This window comes from Cervus elaphus, chromosome X (genome assembly GCF_910594005.1).
Source record: "Cervus elaphus chromosome X, mCerEla1.1, whole genome shotgun sequence".
Classification (NCBI taxonomy): domain Eukaryota; kingdom Metazoa; phylum Chordata; class Mammalia; order Artiodactyla; family Cervidae; genus Cervus; species Cervus elaphus.
In genome coordinates, this window is record NC_057848.1 from 179337206 (window position 1) to 179358768 (window position 21563).

A 21563-nucleotide genomic window follows, 5' to 3' on the forward strand; every position below is an offset into this window, starting at 1 on the left:
TTTCTGAATGCTGAGTTTTAAGCCAAACTTTTCACTCTCTTTCACCTTCATCAAGAGGCTCTTTAGTTCTTCTTCGCTTTCTGCCATAAGGGTGGTGTCATCTGCACAGCGGAGGTGATTGATATCTCTCCCGGCAACCTTGATTCCAGCTTGTGCTTCATCCAGCCCGGCATTTCGCATAATGTACTCTGCATAGAAGTTAAATGGGCAGGGTGACAGTACTCAGCCTTGACGGACTCCTTTTCCTATTTTGACCCAGTCTGTTGTTCCATGTCTGGTTCTAACAGTTGCTTCTGGACCTGAATACAGGTTTCTCAGGAGGCAGGTCGGATGGTCTGGTATTCCCATCCCTTGAAGAATTCTCCAGTTGTTGGGAGCCCCATGGTCAAAGGTGTAGTCAGGGAGGCAGAAGTAGATGAAGCTGTGATTGGAAGACGGCTGCTCTGGCCCTGGAGGCTCCAGGGTGGCAGGAATCAAAGGCCCCCAAGGGTGCGACCTACCCTAGCCCTGCGGGATCACGTGTGGGACCAGACTCAGGGGCAGGAGACAGAGGAGGCGCGGATGCCATGAATCTGCGAGTCCATGTCCCGTTTCCACCTCTGAGCCGGCACAAACACCCATGGGAGGACCGGGGATGCCCAGCGTGGCCCCCGGAGCCAGCAGGCACCACCCACTGCATAGGCCATCCCCCCATGTCTCAGATAGACAGACAGACAGAGAGACGGGGCTCCCCGGGACCCGGAGGCCCTAAGCAGTCAGCCACGGCTGCTGGGGGCTCGTCTGAGAGAGAGAGAGACAGAGAGACACGCTAGATACAGCCGGAAACAGTGCAAGTCGGCGGTGACTCAGTTTGTGCTGCGGTCCGCCCACAAGTGACATTTCCTGAAGTCTCCCTTTTCTGTCTTAACTTCTGGGTTTCATCACCTAAAAGAGAGAGTCGGCCGGGACCCGGTTTTGCTGCAGAAGACCCTGATACGCTTTGTAGATACCGGCTGCTTATCTTCCCCCTCCTGGCTTCGATAATAATTTCATCTGCTCGCTGTGTGCTCATTCGCTCAGCCGTGCCTGACTCTTCACCGCCCCGTGGACTGCAGCCCGCCAGGCTCCTCTGTCCCGGGGGATTCTCTAAGGTAAGAACACTGGAGTGGGTTGCCATGCCCTCCTCCGGGTGATCTTCCTGACCCAGGAGTCTAACTCTTCTCTCCTATGTCTCCTGCATTGGCAGGTGGATTATTACAAATGGACTTTTTCTTTTTTTGTTTTCACATTTTTGGCTTTTTACATACACCTAGCAGGAGGCAGAGCGCCCACGGACCTCTCCTCCACCCTCCCCTATTTTCCCGTGACTTCCATGCTATGAACATCCTGCAGTAGGCAGGCAGTGTATCTGTTACCATGGATACAGTTACCATGGATACTGTCACCACGGACAGTTGCTGCTGCTGCTAAGTCGCTTCAGTCGTGTCCGACTCTGTGTGACCCCATAGACGGCAGCCCACCAGGCTCCCCCGTCCCTGGGATTCTCCAGGCAAGAATACTGGAGTGGGTTGCCATTTCCGACTCCAATACATTGACAGTGAGACACTGCTCTTAGCTGGGATGTGGTGTACATATTCCTGGGGTGGTTTGTTCATGTGTCCATCTGTCCAGATGACAGCCCCATTCATTCACACACGTGCCTAGGGGGCGGCTGGGCACAGGTTTTGTAGGTGTGACTCAAAGATAACTTGAAGCAAAGATAAGAGTCTCCAGTGGTGGTGGGCCTTGTCTAATCAGGTGAAGCGGTTTTTTAAAAAAATGTGTCGGGAGGGGGACTTGAAGCAAAGATAAGAGGCTCCAGTGGTGGTGGGCCTTGTCTAATCAGGTGAAGCGGTTTTTTAAAAAAATGTGTCGGGAGGGGGACTTGAAGCAAAGATAAGAGGCTCCAGTGGTGGTGGGCCTTGTCTAATCAGGTGAAGCGTTTAAAAAAAAATGTGTCGGGAGGGGGACTTGAAGCAAAGATAAGAGGCTCCAGTGGTGGTGGGCCTTGTCTAATCAGGTGAAGTGGTTTTTTAAAAAAAAGTGTCGGGAGGGGGACTTGAAGCAAAGAAAAAAGTGCTTCATGTAGTGGTGGGCCTCATCTAATCAGGTGAAGTTTTTTTTTTTAAATGAGGGGGTTGAAGCAAAGAGAAGAAGCTCCATGTGGTGGTGGGCCTCGTCTAATCAGGTGAAGGGACTTCTTCCTCTCCTTTTTTAAATTTGGCCACACTGCACAGCATGTGGGATCTTAGTTCTCCTGACCAGGGATCGAACCCTCACCCCTCGCACTGGAAGCGGTGGGTCATAACTACAGGACCACCAGAGAACTCCAGGTGAAGTTTGAAAAGCAGACACTGAGGTTCCTCAGAGAAGATGAAATTCTGTCACCAGACGGCAGTGTCAACTCCTGCCTGGGTGTCCAGCCTGGCCCCCTGACCTGTGGACTTCAGACTCACCAGCCCCACAATCGCACGAGCTAATTCCTTGAAATAAATGTCTCTCCATCCCTATGTATATCTATCACCATATGTGTCTACTTTTCTCCAAATAGATATGTGTAGCTGTATCTCTTTCTATAGATAGACAGATATCTGTACATCTATCTTCAGTTGGCCCTCCACGGCCCTGGGTTCTGCCCTTATAGGTCTGGAGGGTCAGCTATATAAGATTCTCTCTGCCTCTCCCTATCTACATCTATATATATACGTACATATATCCACACACACATATATAAATCTGTCTATCCAAAGCTTACATCTCATCTCTATCATCTACCAACTATCTATCTACCTATCAATTTACCTACCTATGCGTCTGCCTAGATATATCTATAGCTGTCAACCATCTACCTACTTACCTACTGTCTACTTACCTATCATCTCTATCTACCCATCCATCTGTCTACCTCTTTGTCTATCTATCATCTCTACCTATCTACTGATCTAGCTATTTGTCTATCATCTGTATCTACCTATCGATTATCTGTCTGTCTACCTATTTGCCTATGAATCTGTCATTTGCATCTACCTACCTATCATCTCTATTCACCTATCTGCCTATTTATCTATCTATCATCTCTATGTATCCATCATCTCTATCTACCTAATGACCTATTTGTCTATCTACCATCCGTATCTACCTATCATCTCAATTTATGTATCTGTCTACCTACTTATCTGTTATCTCCATCTATGTATCTATCATCTCAATCTACCTATTTGTCTATCATCTGTATCTACCTATCGATTATCTGTCTGTCTACCTATTTGTCTATCAATGTATCATCTGCAACTACCTATCATCTCTATTCACCTATCTATCTGCCTATTTATCTGTCATCTCTATGTATGTATCTATCATCTCTATCATCTTTATCTACCTATTGATCTACCTATTTTTCTATTTATATATCATCTCTACCTACATATCTATCACCTCTATCTACCTATCTATCTACCTATTTGTCTATCTAGCATCTCTGCCCACCTGTCTATTGATCTACCGATTTTTCTATTCATCTATCATCTCCATTTACCTATCTATCTGTCTGCCTAGGTATTTGTCTATCTATCAATCTATCATCTGTATGTACCTATCTGGCTATCATCTCTTCCTACCTATCTATCTATATCTATCTTTCTATCTATTTCTATCATCTACCTATTTACCTGTTGTCTACTTACCTATCATCTCTGTCTACCTGTCCATCTATCTGTCCACCCATTTGTCTATCTATCATCTGTGTGTACATATCGATTATCTGTCTGTCTACCTATTTGTCTATGTATCCATCGATCATCTGTATCTACCTATCATCTATATCTACCTATCTGCCTATCATCTCAATTTACCTGTCTACCTATTTATCTATCATCTCTACTACCTATTTGCCTGTCTACCATCTCTACCTACCTATCTGATCTCTCTACCTATTTATTTATCATCTCTATCTACCTATCATCTCTATTTGCCTATGTGTCTATCTATTTATCTATCATCTCTACTACCTATTTACCTACCATCCCTATCTACCTATTATATCTTTCATCTCTATTTGCCTGTCTACCTATTTATCTATCATCTCTATTTATCATCTCTACCTATCTATCTATCTATCATCTCTATCTGTCTATCACCTCTGTCTACCCGTCTCCCTACCTATTTCTCTGTCTATCACATCTGTCTGCCCATCTATCATCTGCCTATCTATGCACCCATCTCTCACGAATCTCCATCCTGTTGGTCTTATTTCTCTGGCGAACTCTGACTGCTACAGTCTCCCGGTTGCTTTGAGCGGAGCTGACCCACCAGGAGGGGTGTGGCTGAGACTTCACTGGTCTGGAGGCGTTCTGAGCCTCCCGCATCCCCGCCCCAGGGAGGAGGCCTGCAAAGTACAGAACAGGCAGGAGATTAAAGCCCAGCCCAGCAGTGGGGAAATGCTCTCTGAGAGACGTGGATGGACCCAGAGTCCATCCTTCACTTGTTGTGAAGCAAGTCACAAAGGGAAAAGAAACCGTCTTCCCGACCCAGGAATGGAACCGGGGTCTCCTGCGTCGGCAGGCAGGACGCTTTACCGTCTGAGCCACGAGGGAAGCCCCGTGTGTTAACACAATTTATGTGGAATCTAGAAAAATGGTACAGATGAACCTGTCTGCCAAGCGGAAACAGAGACACAGATGCAGAGAACAAACATATGCACAGCGAAGGGGGGAAGAAGGGATATTATACATTGGGAGTTTGGGACTGAGATGCAATCGATACTGTGTATAAAAAATAGGTAACTAATGAGAACCTGCTATATAGCAGAGGGGACTGTACTCAGGGCTCTGCAGTGACCTAGATGGGAAGGAAATCCAAAAAGAGGGGATATATGTGCACACACGGCTGATTCAGTTTGTCTTACAGTTGGTGCTAACAGAACACTCTAAAGCAAGCTGAGCGCCAAATAACCGATCCTTTTTGAACTGTGATGTTGGAGAAGACTCTTGAGAGTCCCTTGGATGGCAAGGAGATCCAACCAGTCCGTCCTAAAGGAAATCTGTCCTGAGTTCATGGGAAGGACTGATGCTGAAGCTGAAACTCCAGTCCTTTGGCCACCTGATGTGAAGAGATGACTCACTGGAAAAGCCCCTGATGCTGGGAAAGATTGAGGGCGGGAGGAGAAGGGGACGACAGAGGATGAGAGGGTTGGATGGCATCACCGACTCGATGGACGTGAGTCTGAGTCAACTCTGGGAACTTGGTGATGTTCCCACCGAATCTGGGAGTTGGTGATGGACCAGGAGGCCTGGTGTGCTGCAGCCCATGGGGTCGCAAAGAGTCAAACACAACTCAGTGACGGAACAACGACAAGGAAGAAGCCGCAAGTTGGAGAGAATTTCAGATTCAAAGACCAACCTCACTCACACGCTGTCCACTTCCTCCTCCTTCTCCACGTGCCGTGTTCTCAGCTTCTTCCCCGGGAGGTGCCTCCCTGGGGGTGGGAACTACTCTCTGCTTCCCTCTCCTGGACTGTAATAGCCCACCAGGCTCCTCCGTCCACGAGACTTCCCAGACAAGAGTCCGGGAACGGCAACCCACTGCAGCATTCCTGCCTGGAGAATCCCACGGACAGAGGAGCCTGGCGGGCCACAGTCCATGGGGTCGCAGAGAGCTGGACAGGACTGAGCAACTCTCTCTCACACACACACACACACACACACACACACACACACACACACACACATACGTCCCAGAGCCCCCCAGGGGATCCCATGAGTCTGAAACAGACCCTGCTCCATGCATCCACGCCGGTAACTCGGTCCTAAATGAGCGCATCAGCTGTCTATTTCGGGACGCGACCCAGCCAGCTGCAGAGCCGCCCCGAGAGGGGCCCCCAGGAAGCATGAGGTCGCCCTGCGCCTTCCTGCACGGGAGAGGACCCGGGTCGCCAGGATCGACCCAGCAGCCCAGCTGCACCAGCTTCTTCATCCTCCCAGGCGCAGACACCAGTTCCCGACACTCTCGACTCCCCGGTGGCTGGTTCCTGCAGGGGCGTCGTGGTGCAGACCACAGGTCTGGGTTTGCGGTGCAAACCCCTCAGGGTACACAGCGGCCTCCCGGGCGGCAGCCTCAGCAGCAAGCCTGGGAGGGGACCCTTCTTGGGGGACAGGATGTGGAGGAGAGCTGGGGGCATCAGATCCTCAGTGCCGGGGAGCGTGCGGCTGAAGAACTGCTTTCTTTTTCTCGTTAGAATAACCTTCTTGCTGTTGTTCAGTCGCTGAGTTGTGTCCGACTCTCTGCGACCCCGTGGACTGCAGCCCGCCAGGCTCCTCTGTCCATGGGATTCTCCAGGCAAGAATCCTGGTGCGGATTGCCATTTCCTTCTGCAGGGGATCCTCCCCACCCAGGAATTGAACCCATGTCTCCTGCATTGGCAGGCACATTCTTTGCCATGGAGTCACCTGCGAAGCCTCTAGAATGACTTTTTTTTTTTTAAGTTTTTTATTTTATTTTATTATTTATTTTAACGTATAGTTTCCCAGGTAGCTCAGTGGTAAAGAATCCACCTGCCAATGAAGGAGACAGAGGTTTGATGCTGGGGAAGATCCCCTGGAGGAGGGCATGGCAACCCACTCCAGGATCCTTGCCTGGAGAATCCCATGGACGGAGGAGCTGGCGGGCTGCAGTCCACGGGGTCGCAGAGAGTCGGACACAGCTCAGCGACTGAGCACAGAGCTGACTTAGAACACTGTCTTAGTTTCTGGTCTATAGCAAACTGATTCACTTATGCAGACAGAAATTTTTTTCGGATCCCTTTTGATTATAGTGTCTGACATGATAACGAATATGATTATCTGACTCCCCGAGGTGTACCATAAATCTCTGTTGCTTATCTATTCTACGCCTAACACTTCATATCCATTAATCAATTTACATTTCACACTTTTAACCCCAAACATCTAAATTATCCCGCCCCCCCCCACCCCCGCCCCACCAACCCTACCTTCCTTCCCCATTGGTTAACCATCCTTTTGGAATCTAAAAAAATAACATAAAAGGAATTTGCGTACCAACAGAAACAGACCAACAGACGCAAATAGCTCACGTTTCCTCAGTTGTGTAAAATCCACGTGTTAAAGTTACACAGATGTTGTGTCCAGATCATTTCTAGCCCCGATGCGTTTTTTCAACTGGCTGTCTGTCAGCTTCCGGGTCATTTTCCAGTAGGAAAAACTGGCTCCCCAAGACTTCCGATCCCAGCCTCTTCAGACTTTGTGACCGCACAGACTTTTCAGACCCTTCCTGGGGTGGTCCCAGGCAGCCCAGACTTCTGACCGACCAGCTTATAAATCAGGCTTCCCAAGACCCCCTCCGTGGGGCTGGGTAATTGGCTAAAACGGCTCACAAATCTCACGAAAAGACTGGAGTTAAAAAAAAAACAAAAAAAAAGGCTTTGCCGGTTTGTGCAAAAAGCATATGACTCAGCTGGTTTTGGTGGAGAATTCCAGGGGAACGGGAGGAATGTATGTATGAGGGGGTGGGAGAGTCGGGGGAAGGAGCCTTTGAATCTGCAGGTCTGGGGATGGCTCCGGATTCCCATCACAGCCGCTCAGCGAAGCTCCCCTTTCTGGGCGCCGTGCGGTGGACAGAAAAATGTCCCCAAGGACGTCTGCGTGCCCTCCCCGTGTGGTGGACAGAATAACATCCCCAACGACATCCTCAATCCCGGAACCCATAAACAGGCTGCCTCTGACACAAGGAGGTTAACAGCCGTGATGAGTGCCAGGATCCCGAGATGGAGACTGGGTCTTGGACCACCCGCCCGCCCCGGGGGTAAGGTCATCACAGAATCACACAGGAGGCCGTATGAACTGTTAACGGAGAGATTCCCGCCACGCCAAGCCCATCATGGAGGTCCTGTTGCAGAAGCCTCTGGAAACTCATTTCTTTCTAAACTGCGGCTGATACAGGAAAAAAAAAAAAAAGGGAGGATGTATTCTGTCCGCCAGCAGCAGCAGAGGCAGGGGAGATGGTGTTCCAGTACCAGTGGCCACCGGCAGCCCAGACACGTGCCTGTGATGAAGGGATGGGGTTCCAGGAGGCGCTGAGAGGTGCATTAAGTGTTGAGAATTGCAGGCATCCAACCACCCCTCCAGCTACAAAAGCAGCTTTGGAAAACATGACATTATCTTCTAGAGTAAAAAAAAAAAATGTTGTTTAGTCACTCATTCATGTTCGGCTCTTCATTACCCCATAGACTCTAGATGGCCAGGCTCCTCTGTCCACGGGATTCTCCAGGCAAGAATACTGGAGTGGGCTGCCATGCCCTCCTCCAGGGGATCTTCCCGACCCAGGGATCGAACCTGAGTCTCTTAGATTGGCAGGCAAATGCTTTACCACTGACTCCCTGGGAAGCCTCGTTAAAAGAACAAAAAGAATGGTATACAAATGCTCACAACAATTTAAAAAAGCTTCATTCGAAACAGTAAATAAAACATTTAAGAAATGTTAAAAAAAATATATATTAAAAAAAAAAGTCGACAGTTTCTAGAAAGTCCCGGGTATGGAGACGCCTGGAATTCACAGTTTCGCCGGGGCTTCTGAGACTTTCTCCACGGTTAAGACCTCTTCCTTGTCATCTTTTCCCGTTTCCTGTGTAAACTTCTCCCATAGCATCTGATGGGGGAGAAAGGCAGGGAGGTCAACTCCCCAGGAGACCCCGGGGGAGCCACGGACGTGGAGGGTTTAGGCAGAAACGGGAGCCGGGTTTCCGAGCGGGAGCTCGTCGTCGGCCGATGAGCTGGGGGAGGGACATCTGAGACTCGGGTACCACACTCGCTGGGACCTCACGGAGCTCAGAGCTTGGAAAGAGAGTGTTGCAGGGCCCTAGACCTCCCCGGGAACCCACCAGGGCGTTGAGTCGGTGTCCGTGAGAGGGACGATGGCTGGCTCAGAGACCCAGGTGAGCAAGCCGACACCCGGTTGATACAACGGCAGGCTGTGGAGGAGGCAGACAGAGTCCGCGCCTCCAGAAGACAGGCTTGACAGGCGCACCCAAGTGGAGGGGAGGGTTTCCCACATTGGAAAGTGAAAGTGTCAGTCGCTCGGCTGTGTCCAACTCTTTGTGACCCCATGGAGTACATAACCTGCCAGGCTCCTCTGTCCACGGGATTCTCCAGGCAAGGATATTGGAGTGGGTTGCCATTCTCTCCTCCAGGGGATCTTCCCCACCCAGGGAATTGAACCCAGGGCTCCCTCATTGCATTTGGATTTTTTTTTTTTTTTTTACTATCTGAGCCACCAGGGAAGCCCTACATACGGGGTTGGGGGTCGTCTCTTGTCTGCTGTCCTTTTTCATCCTTTGTGCTGCCCCCCTGAAGATCTGGCTGGACCCCTTTCAGTCTGTCCCTGTCTCTTTCTGCCATCCCCATCTTCCACTTCTCTCCTCCCCCTTCTCCACGACCCGGCTAATTTCCCCGGACACAGCTTACAGACAAAACCACCCCGTTGGAAGAAAGTCAGCGAGCAGGACACGGGTTTCCAGCCTCCTCCTGTGGACCCCGCTGGCCGAGCACAGATGAGATTCTGGGCTCACCGTTCCCCACCTGTCCATCCTGGCTCCCCGCCTCACTCACCCCGGACATACCTCGTTGTCGACTGGAAGGTTATCGTTCAATTTATCTTTGATCTGTGGAACCGGAGGGAATAACCTGTGGGTCCTGACGAACCTGCGGAGATGAGACACGAGATGAAGAAAAGACCGACAGGCCCACGTTTTTATCCTGCCTCCCAGAGGAGATGCACTGTAATATTACGTGCAAACACGCCCTCTGGACTCACGTCTCCACAAACAGTTTCCTTTAAGATTCTCAGAAAGGGAGACTTCCCCTGGAAGTCCAGGAGTTAAGACTTCACCTTCCAAGGCAGGGGGTGTGGGTTCAGTCCCTGGGGTGCTGATGCGATCCCTGGTCAGGAAGCTATGATCCCACAATCCTCGCAGACAAAAAAACAGATAAATAAAACAGAAGCACTGTTGTAACCAATTCAGTAAAGACTTTAAAAAATGATCTACATGACGGTACATTAACACAATGGAATAGTATGCAACCGTTAAAAAGAATGAAATAATGCCATCTGCAGCAACTGGGGGGGACCGAGAGAGTGTCGTACTGAGTGAAGTAACTCAGACAGAGGAGGAGAAATATCGTGTGAGTTCCCTTACATGAGAAACCTGGAAAGAAATGATGCAAAGTGACTTACAAAACAGAAAGAAGAGATTCACAGACTTACAAAACCAACTCATCGTTATGAGGGGGTGGGAAGATGGGGAGAAGGGATAATCAGGGAGTCTGGGATGGACATGGACACACTGCTGTGTTTAACATGGAGAACCAGCAAGGACCTGCTGGCCAGCCCAGGGAACCCTGCTCAATACTCTGTAATAACCTGATGGTCACCAGGGGGAAGGACGGGGGAAGGGATAGCCAGGGAGTCTGGGATGGACATGGACACACTGCTGTATTTAACATGGAGAACCAGCAAGGACCTGCTGGACAGCCCAGGGAAGTCTGCTCCATGTCACATGGCAGCCTGGATGGGAGGGGAGTTTGTGGGAGAATGGATGCGTGTGTATGTGTGGCTGAGTCCCTTTGTTGTCCACCTGAAACCATCACCGCATTGTTCATCAGCTATACTCCAATACAAAATAAAAATTTCAAAGTCCAAAAAAAGAAACAAAAAAACGGAGAGACATTAAAAAAAATATAATGATCCACCAAAAAAAAAAAATCTTAAAAAAAAAATCACAGGACGGCTTGCAATCTTAGACTGTGGAGAATATAAATAGACTGTGCGGATGTACTTAGGAAATGCCCAGGAAAGTCTCTCCAGAACCTTCATTCACTGTCTTTGAAGAGAAACCATTGACGGAGGAAGGAGAAGGGGACGACGGAGGATGAGATGGTTGGATGCATCACTGAGTCAATGGAGATGAGGCTGAGTAAACTCCGGGAGTTGGTGATGGACAGGGAGGCCTGGCGTGCTGTGGTCCATGGGGTCGCAAAGAGTCAGACAGGAGTGAGCGACGGAACTGAACTGAGGTGAACATTCGTTGTCTCGGGTGCAGAGACGGCAGTGATGCCGTGTGCCCAGTCTTGAGCAGCCTGGAGGAATCCATACTCTCTGCTGTTAAAAGGCAGGGAGATTTATGCAGCCTTGAAGGCCACGATTCCAGACGGACCAGTTTTCTGCGGATGGCACATATTTTCAGGGCTATTCCACGGTCCCCAAGTGTCTCAGTGGTGCTGAACGACCGCCTGGGCAGTTATTTTTATTCTCACGAGAAGGAGGCAACCCTGTGACATCATAAGACGCTGTGCTGAGCGGAACGGTGGCCCCAAAGATCCACTGGACTCCTTCAGTGGGCAGTCCTTCCACAGTCCCGGGAAGCCCGGGAAAGGGAGCTTGCTTTGAAAAGGGGTCTCTCCAGAAGTGATGGAGTGAGGGTCTGAGATGAGGTCCTCCTGGATGGGGGTGGCCCTAAACCCAGGGACAGGGTCCTTATAAGACACAGAAGAGGAGAGACATGGACACAGCGGAGAAGCCACGTGGAGACGGAGGCGGAGACCGGAGGGAGGCAGCCACCAGCCCAGGGACGGACGCCTGGGGCCCCCAGAAGCTGGAAGAGGCGGGGAGGACCCTCCCCTGGAGCCTCCAGAGGGAATCGAGCCTGGGACACCTAGACCGCAGACATCTGGTCCCCAGGGCTCCAGGAGGACGGATGTCTGTGGTTTTAAGCCCCCCAGCTTGTGGTCACTGGCTCTGACAGCCACAAGAAGTGACACGGCTTTTGTTTAAGATCAGTCCTCGGTGTTAAAACATGACATGTGTTCCCGTCCCCACAGCCCGTGGTCGTGTCCCGAGAACCGCGATGCCTTGCAGCACCTTGCAGCAGGTGCTCAGGATCTCCCCTCGTCTCCGGGGTTGGGGGGGGGGAGTCTGAGCCCAGGACGCCCAAGTGGGACGCGGGCGGGAGGTCGCCTGGTGACAGAGACGTCGCGAGTGGACACCCACACGCCCTGCAGGAGGGTCTCCCCGTGAGCCAAGTCTCCCCGTGGCTTTGCAGAGCACACAAGCTGTATTCTGCACGTGCCGGGCTTCCTTCCGGGGCATCTGAGAGAGCCTGCCTGATTGCTGAGCTCACAGGAAAGACGCTGGCAGGGGTCCTGTGGTGGGGGAGGCTGGCTGCAGCGGCCGTGGCTGAGAACACGCTGTGGGAAAACAGAAGTCTGTCGAGTAGGGAATTCTGAGAATTCCAGAGGCTCCAAAAGACGCAGAAGGCGGGCCTTGGAGCACAGCTGAACTGTAAGGGGGCTTTCCTGCTGACTCAGATGCTGAAGAATCCGCCTGCAGTGCAGGAGAAGTGGGTCCGACCCTTGGGTCGGGAAGATCCCCTAGAGGAGGGCACGGCAGTATTCTTACTGGAGGCCACTCCAGTATTCCTGCCTGGAGAATCCCACGGACAGAGGAGCCCGGCGGGCTCCAGTCCACGGGGTCGCAGAGAGCCGGGCACGACTGAGCGACTCACGCTTTCGAAACTTCATCTACCTCTACAAGCATTAAACCAGCTGCTTCTGCAGCTGCCGACCTTCAATCCTCCCCTCCAAGGAGTTCGGGGTGGAGAGCAGAGATGAGACACTCTGTGCTCTGGAGGAAAAAAAAAAAAACCCAAAAAACTGGCAGGACAGGTCTGCAGATAGTTACATATTCTCAGGAGCCCGTTTTATGAGCCCAACGCTTGCATCTCCTCATAGCTAGACAAGCACTGAAATGCTTCATGGTGATGTCCGCTCCCCGGGACTAGCAGAGACCTTATGCAAAAAATATATATGCTTGATTGCGTGAACTCCCCCTTCAGCTGCTACTGCTGCTGCTAAGTCGCTTCAGCCGTGTCCGACTCTGTGTGACCCCGTAGACGGCAGCCCACCAGGCTCCCCCGTCCCCGGGAGTCTCCAGGCAAGAACACTGGAGTGGGCTGCCATTTCCTTCTCCAATGCATGAAAGTGAAAAGTGAAAGGGAAGTCGCTCACTCGTGTCTGACTCTTCGCGACCCCATGGACTGCAGCCCACCAGGCTCCTCCGTCCATGGGATTCTCCAGGCAAGAGGACTGGAGTGGGCTGCCATTGCCTTCTCCGCCCCCTTCAGCAAAACCACTTATATGCCAACCTGCCTTCCCTGTCTCTTTGCAGCAGCTGCTCAGAGCGATCTGAGGCTCTGTGGCCGGGGCCGCAATCCTTCATTCATTCCTTTGTCCATTCAGCCGCTCAGTCGTGTCCGACTCTCTGCGACCCCGTGGGCTGTAGCCCTCCAGGCTCCTCTGTCCATGGGATTCTCCAGGCAAGAACACCGGAGTGGCCTCCAGTAAGAATACTGCCATGCCCTCCTCCAGGGGATCTTCCCGACCCAGGGACTGAACCCAGGTCTCCCGCATTGCAGGTGGATTCTTTACCATCTGAGCCAGCGGGGGAAGCCTGCGGTCCTAATTTTGCCTCAGAATAAAACATTACACTCGCAACATTCACACTGTGAAATTTTTTTTTAAAGTCAACACTGTTCTCCCCAGACACATTTTCTTCCGGAAAACCCACACGGCGGCTGGGACCGCCTGGGGGGTTTGCAGGCTGCCTTCTCCTCTTTGTGAGCTGATGGGGGGTCGGCGGGGGGTGACTCTAGAACGGGCACTGGCCTCTCCACTGACCATGGAGGTTAGCCGGCCAGGGACTCCCCGGGGTTACCTTTTGAAAAGGCAGCTGAGGGTCAGGCCACAGACGAGAGTCCCCAGGACCACCAGAATGTAGACGTGCACCAGGCTGGACTCAGGTTCTTCGGAGCCTGGGGAAGACAGAGGCGGGGGACATGCCGGGGACCCCGCCAGGGAGCGGGAGTAGCCGGCATCACTCAGCCAGCTCACGGGCTCACCGGCGAGGAAGCACGCCCGGCGAAACCCAAAGTGTCAGCCCCTCTGCCATGTCTTACCCTTTGCGACCCCGTGGACTGTAGCCCACCAGGCTCCTCTGACCAGGGCATCCTCCAGGCCATGCCCTCTTTCCAGGGGATCTTCCCGAAGCAGGGACCAGATCCAGGTCTTCCGCATGGCAGGCGGATTCTTTACCGTCTGAGCCAGCAGAGAAGCCCCATAAGGAGAAGGGAAATCTACGAGAGTACCCTAACCCGGAGCTTTCACAGAAAATGTCTGTGAGACCATAGACTGAACGTTGCCCACAAAGGTCCATCTAGTCAAAGCTAGGGTTTCCCCAGTATTCATGTACGGATATGAGAGCTGGACCATAAAGAAGGCTGAGCACTAAAGAATAGACGCTTTTGCACTGTGGTGTTGGAGAAGACTCTAGAGAATCCCTTGGACGGCAAGGAGATCCAACCAGTCCATCCTATAAGAGATCAGTCCTGAATATTCATTGGAAGGACTGATGCTGAAGCTGAAACTCCAATCCTCTGACCACCTGATGCGAAGAGCTGACTCATTTGAGAAGACCCTGATGCTGGGAAAGACTGAAGGCGGGAGGAGAAGGGGACGACAGAGGATGAGACGGGTGGATGGCATCACCGACTCGATGGACATGAGTTAAAGCAAACTCCAGCAGACAGTGATGGACAGGGAGGCCTGGCGTGCTGCGGTCCATGGTGTTGCTAAGAGTCGGACAAAAGTAAGGGACTGGATGACAGATGAGAGACGAACCCAACACCACATTCAAAGCACCTAAAGCACGCTTGGAACACAGCAACCTAAAGACCATTTAATCTAAAAATGGACAGAAGAAAGCATGAATCGTTGAATAGGATGAACAGCTCTAGGCAAACAGTTGTAAACCAAATTCCCTCCCATTTGGTGAATTTACTACAGTATTAATTCTCCTTTTAATATTTATTCCTTTATTTGACTGTGCTGGGGCTTAGCTGCGGCACGTGGGATCTAGTTCCATGACCAGGGATTAAACATTGGGAGCACAGCCTCTCAGCCACTGCACCGCCAGGGAATTCCCTATGGCCTCTGTTTCATTTTTAGGTCTTTTTGCCTCAAGGCATGTGAGGTCTTAGCTCCCCAACCAGGGATCCAACACACATCCCCTGCATTGGAAGGCAGATCTTACCCGCTGGACCACTGGAGAAGTCCTCTCCCATCTATCCTTAAGGTTTAATTTCACGTGTCATTTAGAATAAGTGCTCTTTACAATAAACTATTTTCCCCTGTCTGTATTAGTCGCTCAGTCGTGTCTGACTCTTTCTGACCCCATGGACTGCAGACCACCGTTCCCTTCTCCAGGGGATCTTCCCAGGCCAGGAACCGAACCCAGGTCTCCTGCATTGCAGGCAGATTCTTTACCAACTGAGCTACAATTCACAACTAAGAATTCCTCTGTCCATGGGATTTCCCACGGACAAGAATACTGGAGTGGTTTGCCATTTTCTTCTCTAAAATGATTTTCCTAAATAGGGCACATTTTTCATCTGTGAATAGTCAAAAACACAGTGAGAAACTCTCACTCTGAGTGATTATAACCTGATTGACGCGTTCACTGTTGCAATATTTCTCAGTATACACAGATAAAATGTGAGCTGTTAGGCAAAGCAGTATCTTTTCTTTTAAGCGACACATCAATTGTCAAAACTGCATGTTACAGATAGCAGGCGAAACAAACAACAACAAAAAAATCATGTGGAGGTGAGTCAAGTCTGTTTTAGAACTGTATTCTGGAAAAGTCAATTTTTATTTTTACTTTTTGGCCCATAGTTTAAATTAATGCTTCTCTGGTGGCTCAGACAGCAAAGAATCTGCCTGCAATGCAGGAGACCTGGGTTCAAGCTCTGGGTGGGGAAGATCCCTGGAGGAGGGCATGGCAACCCACCCCAGTATTCTTGCCAGGAGAATCCCATGGACAGAGGAGCCTGGCGGGCTACCGTCCGTGGGGTCACAGAGAGTCAGGCACGACCGCATGATTTTCACTTTCCCTGACTGGGTGTTGCTGATGCCAGGGGAAATGTCACCATGGGCTCGTGGACGGGAACGCTTCGCTGAATGGCTCAGAGAAGGACTCAGCATGCCAGGACCTGCCCGGGGATGGTCTCGGGACACCTACCGAACTCAACGGGCTGGCTCCAGGCACCCCAGCGGGCCTTCCGGGCGTCCGCTGTCCTTATCTTCACAGTATGTTTTGCTTTGGATCCCGGTTTCGGAAAGTTGTACCTATTCCCCGAGTCACCAAAAACCACAATCTTTGGAGAAAGCAGAAAGTTAGACTTGTGACCTGTGTTGAGAAAAAGACTGGGGGGGAGGGTGTCTTTTCAGCTGTCCAGCTGGAGAGAAACATGCAAGCCCACACCCTCCCAACCTGGGTGTGAATGTTGTAATTTGCGTCCTGAATACTGCAAAGAGATGCGTAGACAAATAAAGAGAATGGGTGATTGTCCTGAATTTTCTGAGTGACTACTCCTGGGGATCCTGGGATCGTTCAGTACAGATGAAGCGATAGTTGAGGAACTGTGGAGGATGTGGACAGACCCACAGACGGGTCATGGCCCCGCAAAGGATGTTCAGAGGACCAAGTTCAACTTCCTCATCGGATAGAGGAGGTTGCATGGCAACCCACTCCAGTGTTCTGGCCTGGAGAATCCCATGGACAGCGGAGGCTGGTGGGCTGCAGTCCATGTAGTCACAGAGAGTCGGACAGAACTGAAGCCACTAGGCATGCCTACGGACACACAAGACTGAACTGCAAGCGGATATTTAGGGTCAGGGTCGGACTCACCGGTTGATTTCTACTGCTGCTGGTATCATGCTAGAAAAAAACACAAACCAAAAGAGAATATTTACGTCTCTCCATCTTGAAAGTTTTTCACAGATCTCCTCCCATCTCCCCTTTCCATGGAGTCAAGAGAAAAAAAACAGTCAGTGCCCAAGAAACAGTTGAGCTCCTTATATTCCTCCCCTATGCCGGAGGTGGACACAAATAGAAGGAAGAACCTGACCACAGGACAGAGGGTGGACTTGGTTCACGGCTCCTATAGAAACGTGGCTGGTGGTGGACCATATGAAGAAGCCACATGGGCTTCGAGGACAGGGTCCACCTGTCTACACCAGGAATGGGAGGGTGTGAGGAGAGGATGCTCCCTGTCTACACTGGGTCAGGGGGACGTGAGGTGGTGAGTCATGTCTACACTGGGTCAGGGGGACGTGAGGAGGGTGTCATGTCTACACTGGGTCAGGGGGACGTGAGTAGGGTGAGTCATGTCTACACTGGGTCAGGGGGACGTGAGGTGGTGAGTCATGTCTACACTGGGTCAGGGGGACGTGAGGAGGGTGTCATGTCTACACTGGGTCAGGGGGACGTGAGGAGGGTAAGTCATGTCTACACTGGGTCAGGGGGACGTGAGGAGGGTGAGTCATGTCTACACGGGGTCAGGGGGACGTGAGGAGGGTGAGTCATGTCTACACTGGGTCAGGGGGACGTGAGGAGGGTGTCATGTCTACACTGGGTCAGGGGGACGTGAGGAGGGTGAGTCATGTCTACACTGGGTCAGGGGGACGTGAGGAGGGTGAGTCATGTCTACACTGGGTCAGGGGGATGTGAGGGTGAGTCATGTCTACACTGGGTCAGGGGGACGTGAGGAGGGTGTCATGTCTACACTGGGTCAGGGGGACGTGAGGAGGGTGAGTCACGTCTACACTGGGTCAGGGGGACGTGAGGAGGGTGAGTCATGTCTACACTGGGTCAGGGGGATGTGAGGGTGAGTCATGTCTACACGGGGTCAGGGGGATGTGAGGAGGGTGTCATGTCTACACTGGGTCAGGGGGACGTGAGTAGGGTGTCATGTCTACACTGCGTCAGGGGGACGTGAGGAGGGTGAGTCATGTCTACACTGGGTCAGGGGGACATGAGTAGGGTGTCATGTCTACACTGGGTCAGGGGGACGTGAGGAGGGTGTCATGTCTACACTGGGTCAGGGGGACGTGAGGTGGTGAGTCATGTCTACACTGGGTCAGGGGGATGTGAGGAGGGTGAGTCATGTCTACACTGGGTCAGGGGGTTGTGAGCAGGGTGTCATGTCTACACTGGGTCAGGGGGACGTGAGGTGGGTGAGTCATGTCTACACGGGGTCAGGGGGACGTGAGGAGGGTGTCATGTCTACACTGGGTCCCGGTGGAAGAGAATGAGCGTTCTTGCTTGTCTATACTGGATTCAGGTGCAGAAGGAGAGCATCTTCCTCGCCCGCGTGGGTTCCGGAGGTCATAGGAAAAGGGTTCCTTCCTATCTACACTGGGTCCAGATGACCATGAGTAGCGGGCTCTTGTCTTAACGTGGGTCCCCGTGGACCTGCAGTAGATGGATCCTGCTTCTTATCTACACTGGGGCTGGACAGACAGGCTTCCGTGGCCTCACCCGTGTCCACGCTGGGTCCCGTTGGACTTGAACTAGAGGCCTCTAGTCCAATGGGTCCCCGGGGACATACAGTAGTGGGATCCTGCTTTCTTCTCTACGCTGGGTCTGGGCAGCCAGGTTTCCGAGGGCTCACCCGCGTCTACACGGGGTCCAGCTGGCCTTGGAGCGGACCCTGGATCTCCCCCGACGCCCACCCCTTCCGCACCCTCTTGGGTGTCGGGCGGCGGGGCTGCCTGCCAGGCTCACTGAGGCTCACTGCCCTGCTCGGAGCCGAGTCCGCTCACCCATCTCTGGATGTCCAGCTGGTACTGGAACTCCATGTTGGACCGAGGCTGCCGGGTCCTGGGCTGTTCCCAGCGGATGAGGCAGTGGGACTCGTTGCAGCGGACGGTGATATTGTCGGGAGCGTTGTACTGCTCTGTAAGAGACCCCCCCCCACCCCCCGGAGACACCTGTGATGCGGAATGCCTCCCCTGGACCACGGAGGGGAGACCCGTTTCTGCCATCCCGACAGGAACAGGAGCTCCCGATTTCACCAGGAGGAGGGAGCAGGTTCCGAGCCTGCAATAACTCGTCTGGAAGCAAGGGCTGCTGCTGGCTCTCACCAGGAGCGAGCATTCAGACGTGGGAGCGGGTGTTCTTTCAGATGCTCCAAAAAGGGACCACGATTTCTGACCTCCAGAACCCTGGGGCAAAACATTTCCGTTCTTTGCAGCCTCCCAGTCTGTGGTCATTAGTTATAGCGTCTCCGGGAACCTCAACGCAGATGCCTACACAAATTCTGTCACGTCAAACTAACCGGTGCTTTTAAATTCCGGGTGGTTGTTCTCACCTATTTCCTTTAACAGCAAAAGCGAGTCGAAGAACTGGATTCCTGTTTCTTGGCTGGTGCCGTTAACCAGGAAGTAACCGTACGACGTTAACCCCGAGAGGTCTCGGAGGTGACATCCCACGTGGGTCCCCGAGTCTTTCAGGTAATGAGGACATTCCCTTTCGATTCTTTTCCTGTGAGATCCCCAAAACGTTCAGAGAACCGTCAGGGCAGTTTTCGCTTCTGCATAGCACCTATCTCTCAGGGTGGTCTATGTGAGGTCGACACTTACTTTGATCGCGTGTACAAAAAATACTGCACGTCGTCGGGGGCCGCTCGGCCCTTGGCCCAGCTGCAGTTCATGAAATCCGCGTCGTAGATGACACAGGAGAAGTTTCGGGCAGCTGTGCCCTCCCTACCTGGGAAGGGACAGAAACAAAACAATGACGTTTAAACGGGGATGGACCCGTTGGCTTCATGGTTCAAAGAAGAATCAATACCGGTCCTTCTCAGGCTCTTCCCGAAAAACAGAAGAATAAGTTCCAGGGATCTAACACACAAGGTGATGGATACAGTTGACAATACTGCATTGTCCACTTGAAATTCCCTAAGAGAAAAGAAATGAAATTAAAAGACGCTTGCTCAAAGGAAGAAAAGCTATGACCAACCTAGGCTGCATATTAAAAAGCAGAGACATTACTTTGCCAACCAAGGTCCGTCTAGTCAAGGCTATGGTTTTTCCAGTGGTCATGTATGGATGTGAGAGTTGGATTATCAAGAAAGCTGAGCGCAGAAGAATTGATGCTTTTGAACTGCGGTGTTGGAGAAGACTCTTGAGAGTCCCTTGGACAGCAAGGAGATCTAACCAGTCCATCCGAAAGGAAATCCGTCCTGAATATTCATTGGAAGGACTGATGCTGAAACTAAAACTTCAATCCTTTGGCCACCTGATGCGAAGAGCTGACTCACTGGAAAAGCCCCTGATGCTGGGAAAGATTGAAGGCGGGAGGAGAAGGGGACGGCAGAGGATGAGATGGTTAGATGGCATCACCGACTCGATGGACATGAGTTTGAGCAAGCTCTGGGAGTTGGTGATGGACAGTGGAGGCCTGACGTGCTGCAGTCCATGGGGTGACAGAGTCAGACCAAACTGAACTGAAGAGGGAAGATCCCTTCAGGGTTCTCGCCACAAAAAATACCCAAACCAACCAAGCAACCAACAAGAACAGACGCGACCGAATAGATGCCTTAACAGCTCGTTTGCGGTCATCGTTTCGCGGAGCGCGTAGACATTGAAAACGGCACATGTGGGAATTCCCTGGCTGCCCAGTGGTTAGGGCTCTGCAGTTTCACTGCTGTGGGCCTGGGTTCAATCCCCGGTCAGGGACGTCAGATTCCACAAGCCGCAGAGGACCGCCAGAACCAAAAACACCGAAATGACAAAGCCCAAAAAATCCTCAGAGATACACAACTGCTGTGCGTCAAACACATCTCCGTGAAGCTGAAAAAGGTGGGACGGTGGACTCTGAATGCTCGTGGGGAGCAGAAGGGTCACCCGCCGTGTTTTCCCTACCTGGGTTACTGTAGACCAGCCTTTCTGAAAGCCGTCTCTGGTTGACATTTACTTGGACGGTGAGCGTGACTCCCCCGTGGAGAGAACAGTCTGGAAATGTGCAGTGACATTCGTTGTCTTTGACCTGAAGAGATGCAACCAGCCAGTGGGTTACGAAGAACCTGTCTTCTTTCCTCTCATCCTCAAACGCTATCTGCTCCTACACTGACCCCCGTCACGACGTTCACCTCCCTGTGTGAAATCTCGCCCCAGGTACCTTCTTTGAGAAGAGGCCCACTAACTAGCAAGGCTCAGAAAGTCCGTGTTCAGAGCTCACCTTTTTAAAAAAATGAAAATTATTTTTAATTGGAGTTTTAATTGCTTTGGGCTTCCCAGGTGGCTCAGTGGGTAAAGAATTTATCTGCAATGCAGGTGATGCAAGAGACATGGGTTCCATCCCTCGGATGGGAAAGATCCTCTGGAGGAGGGCATGGCCACCCACTCCAGTATTCTTGCCTGGAGAATCCCATGGTCCCAGGAGCCTGGCGGGGCTACAGTCCATGGGGTCGCAAACAGTCAGAAATGACTGAAGGGACATGCACGTAATGGCTTCACAAGGCTCTGTTAATTTTTGCTGCAACACCGTGAATCAGCTGGAAGTATACATACGTCCCCTCCCTCTTAAACATCCCTCCGAACCCACCTGGAACTCACCAGGGATCTTGTAAAAATGCACAGTCTGGT

The 21563-nt window shown here is 51.7% G+C and overlaps 1 protein-coding gene across 5 annotated transcripts in view; it reads right to left on the minus strand.

Moving 5' to 3' along the window:
- Positions 1–7097: 7097 nt before the first annotated feature.
- CSF2RA (colony stimulating factor 2 receptor subunit alpha) overlaps positions 7098–21563 on the minus strand; it is a 31045-nt gene continuing 16579 nt past the window's right edge. For 2 of the 5 annotated variants that reach the window (XM_043896260.1, XM_043896256.1), the window contains exons 4-11: positions 20841–20964; positions 19560–19686; positions 19289–19461; positions 18741–18874; positions 16825–16854; positions 16156–16291; positions 13795–13891; positions 10703–12269 (exon numbers count right to left, since the gene is read on the minus strand). In XM_043896260.1, the coding sequence (XP_043752195.1) occupies positions 11792–12269; positions 13795–13891; positions 16156–16291; positions 16825–16854; positions 18741–18874; positions 19289–19461; positions 19560–19630 (1119 nt within the window). In that variant the 5' untranslated portion in view covers positions 19631–19686; positions 20841–20964 and the 3' untranslated portion in view covers positions 10703–11791. Of the gene's footprint in view, positions 8677–9646; positions 9729–10702; positions 12270–13794; positions 13892–16155; positions 16292–16824; positions 16855–18740; positions 18875–19288; positions 19462–19559; positions 19687–20840; positions 20965–21563 lie in introns of those variants that run through there. The other 3 variants (XM_043896257.1, XM_043896259.1, XM_043896258.1) reach the window with 3 other exon arrangements.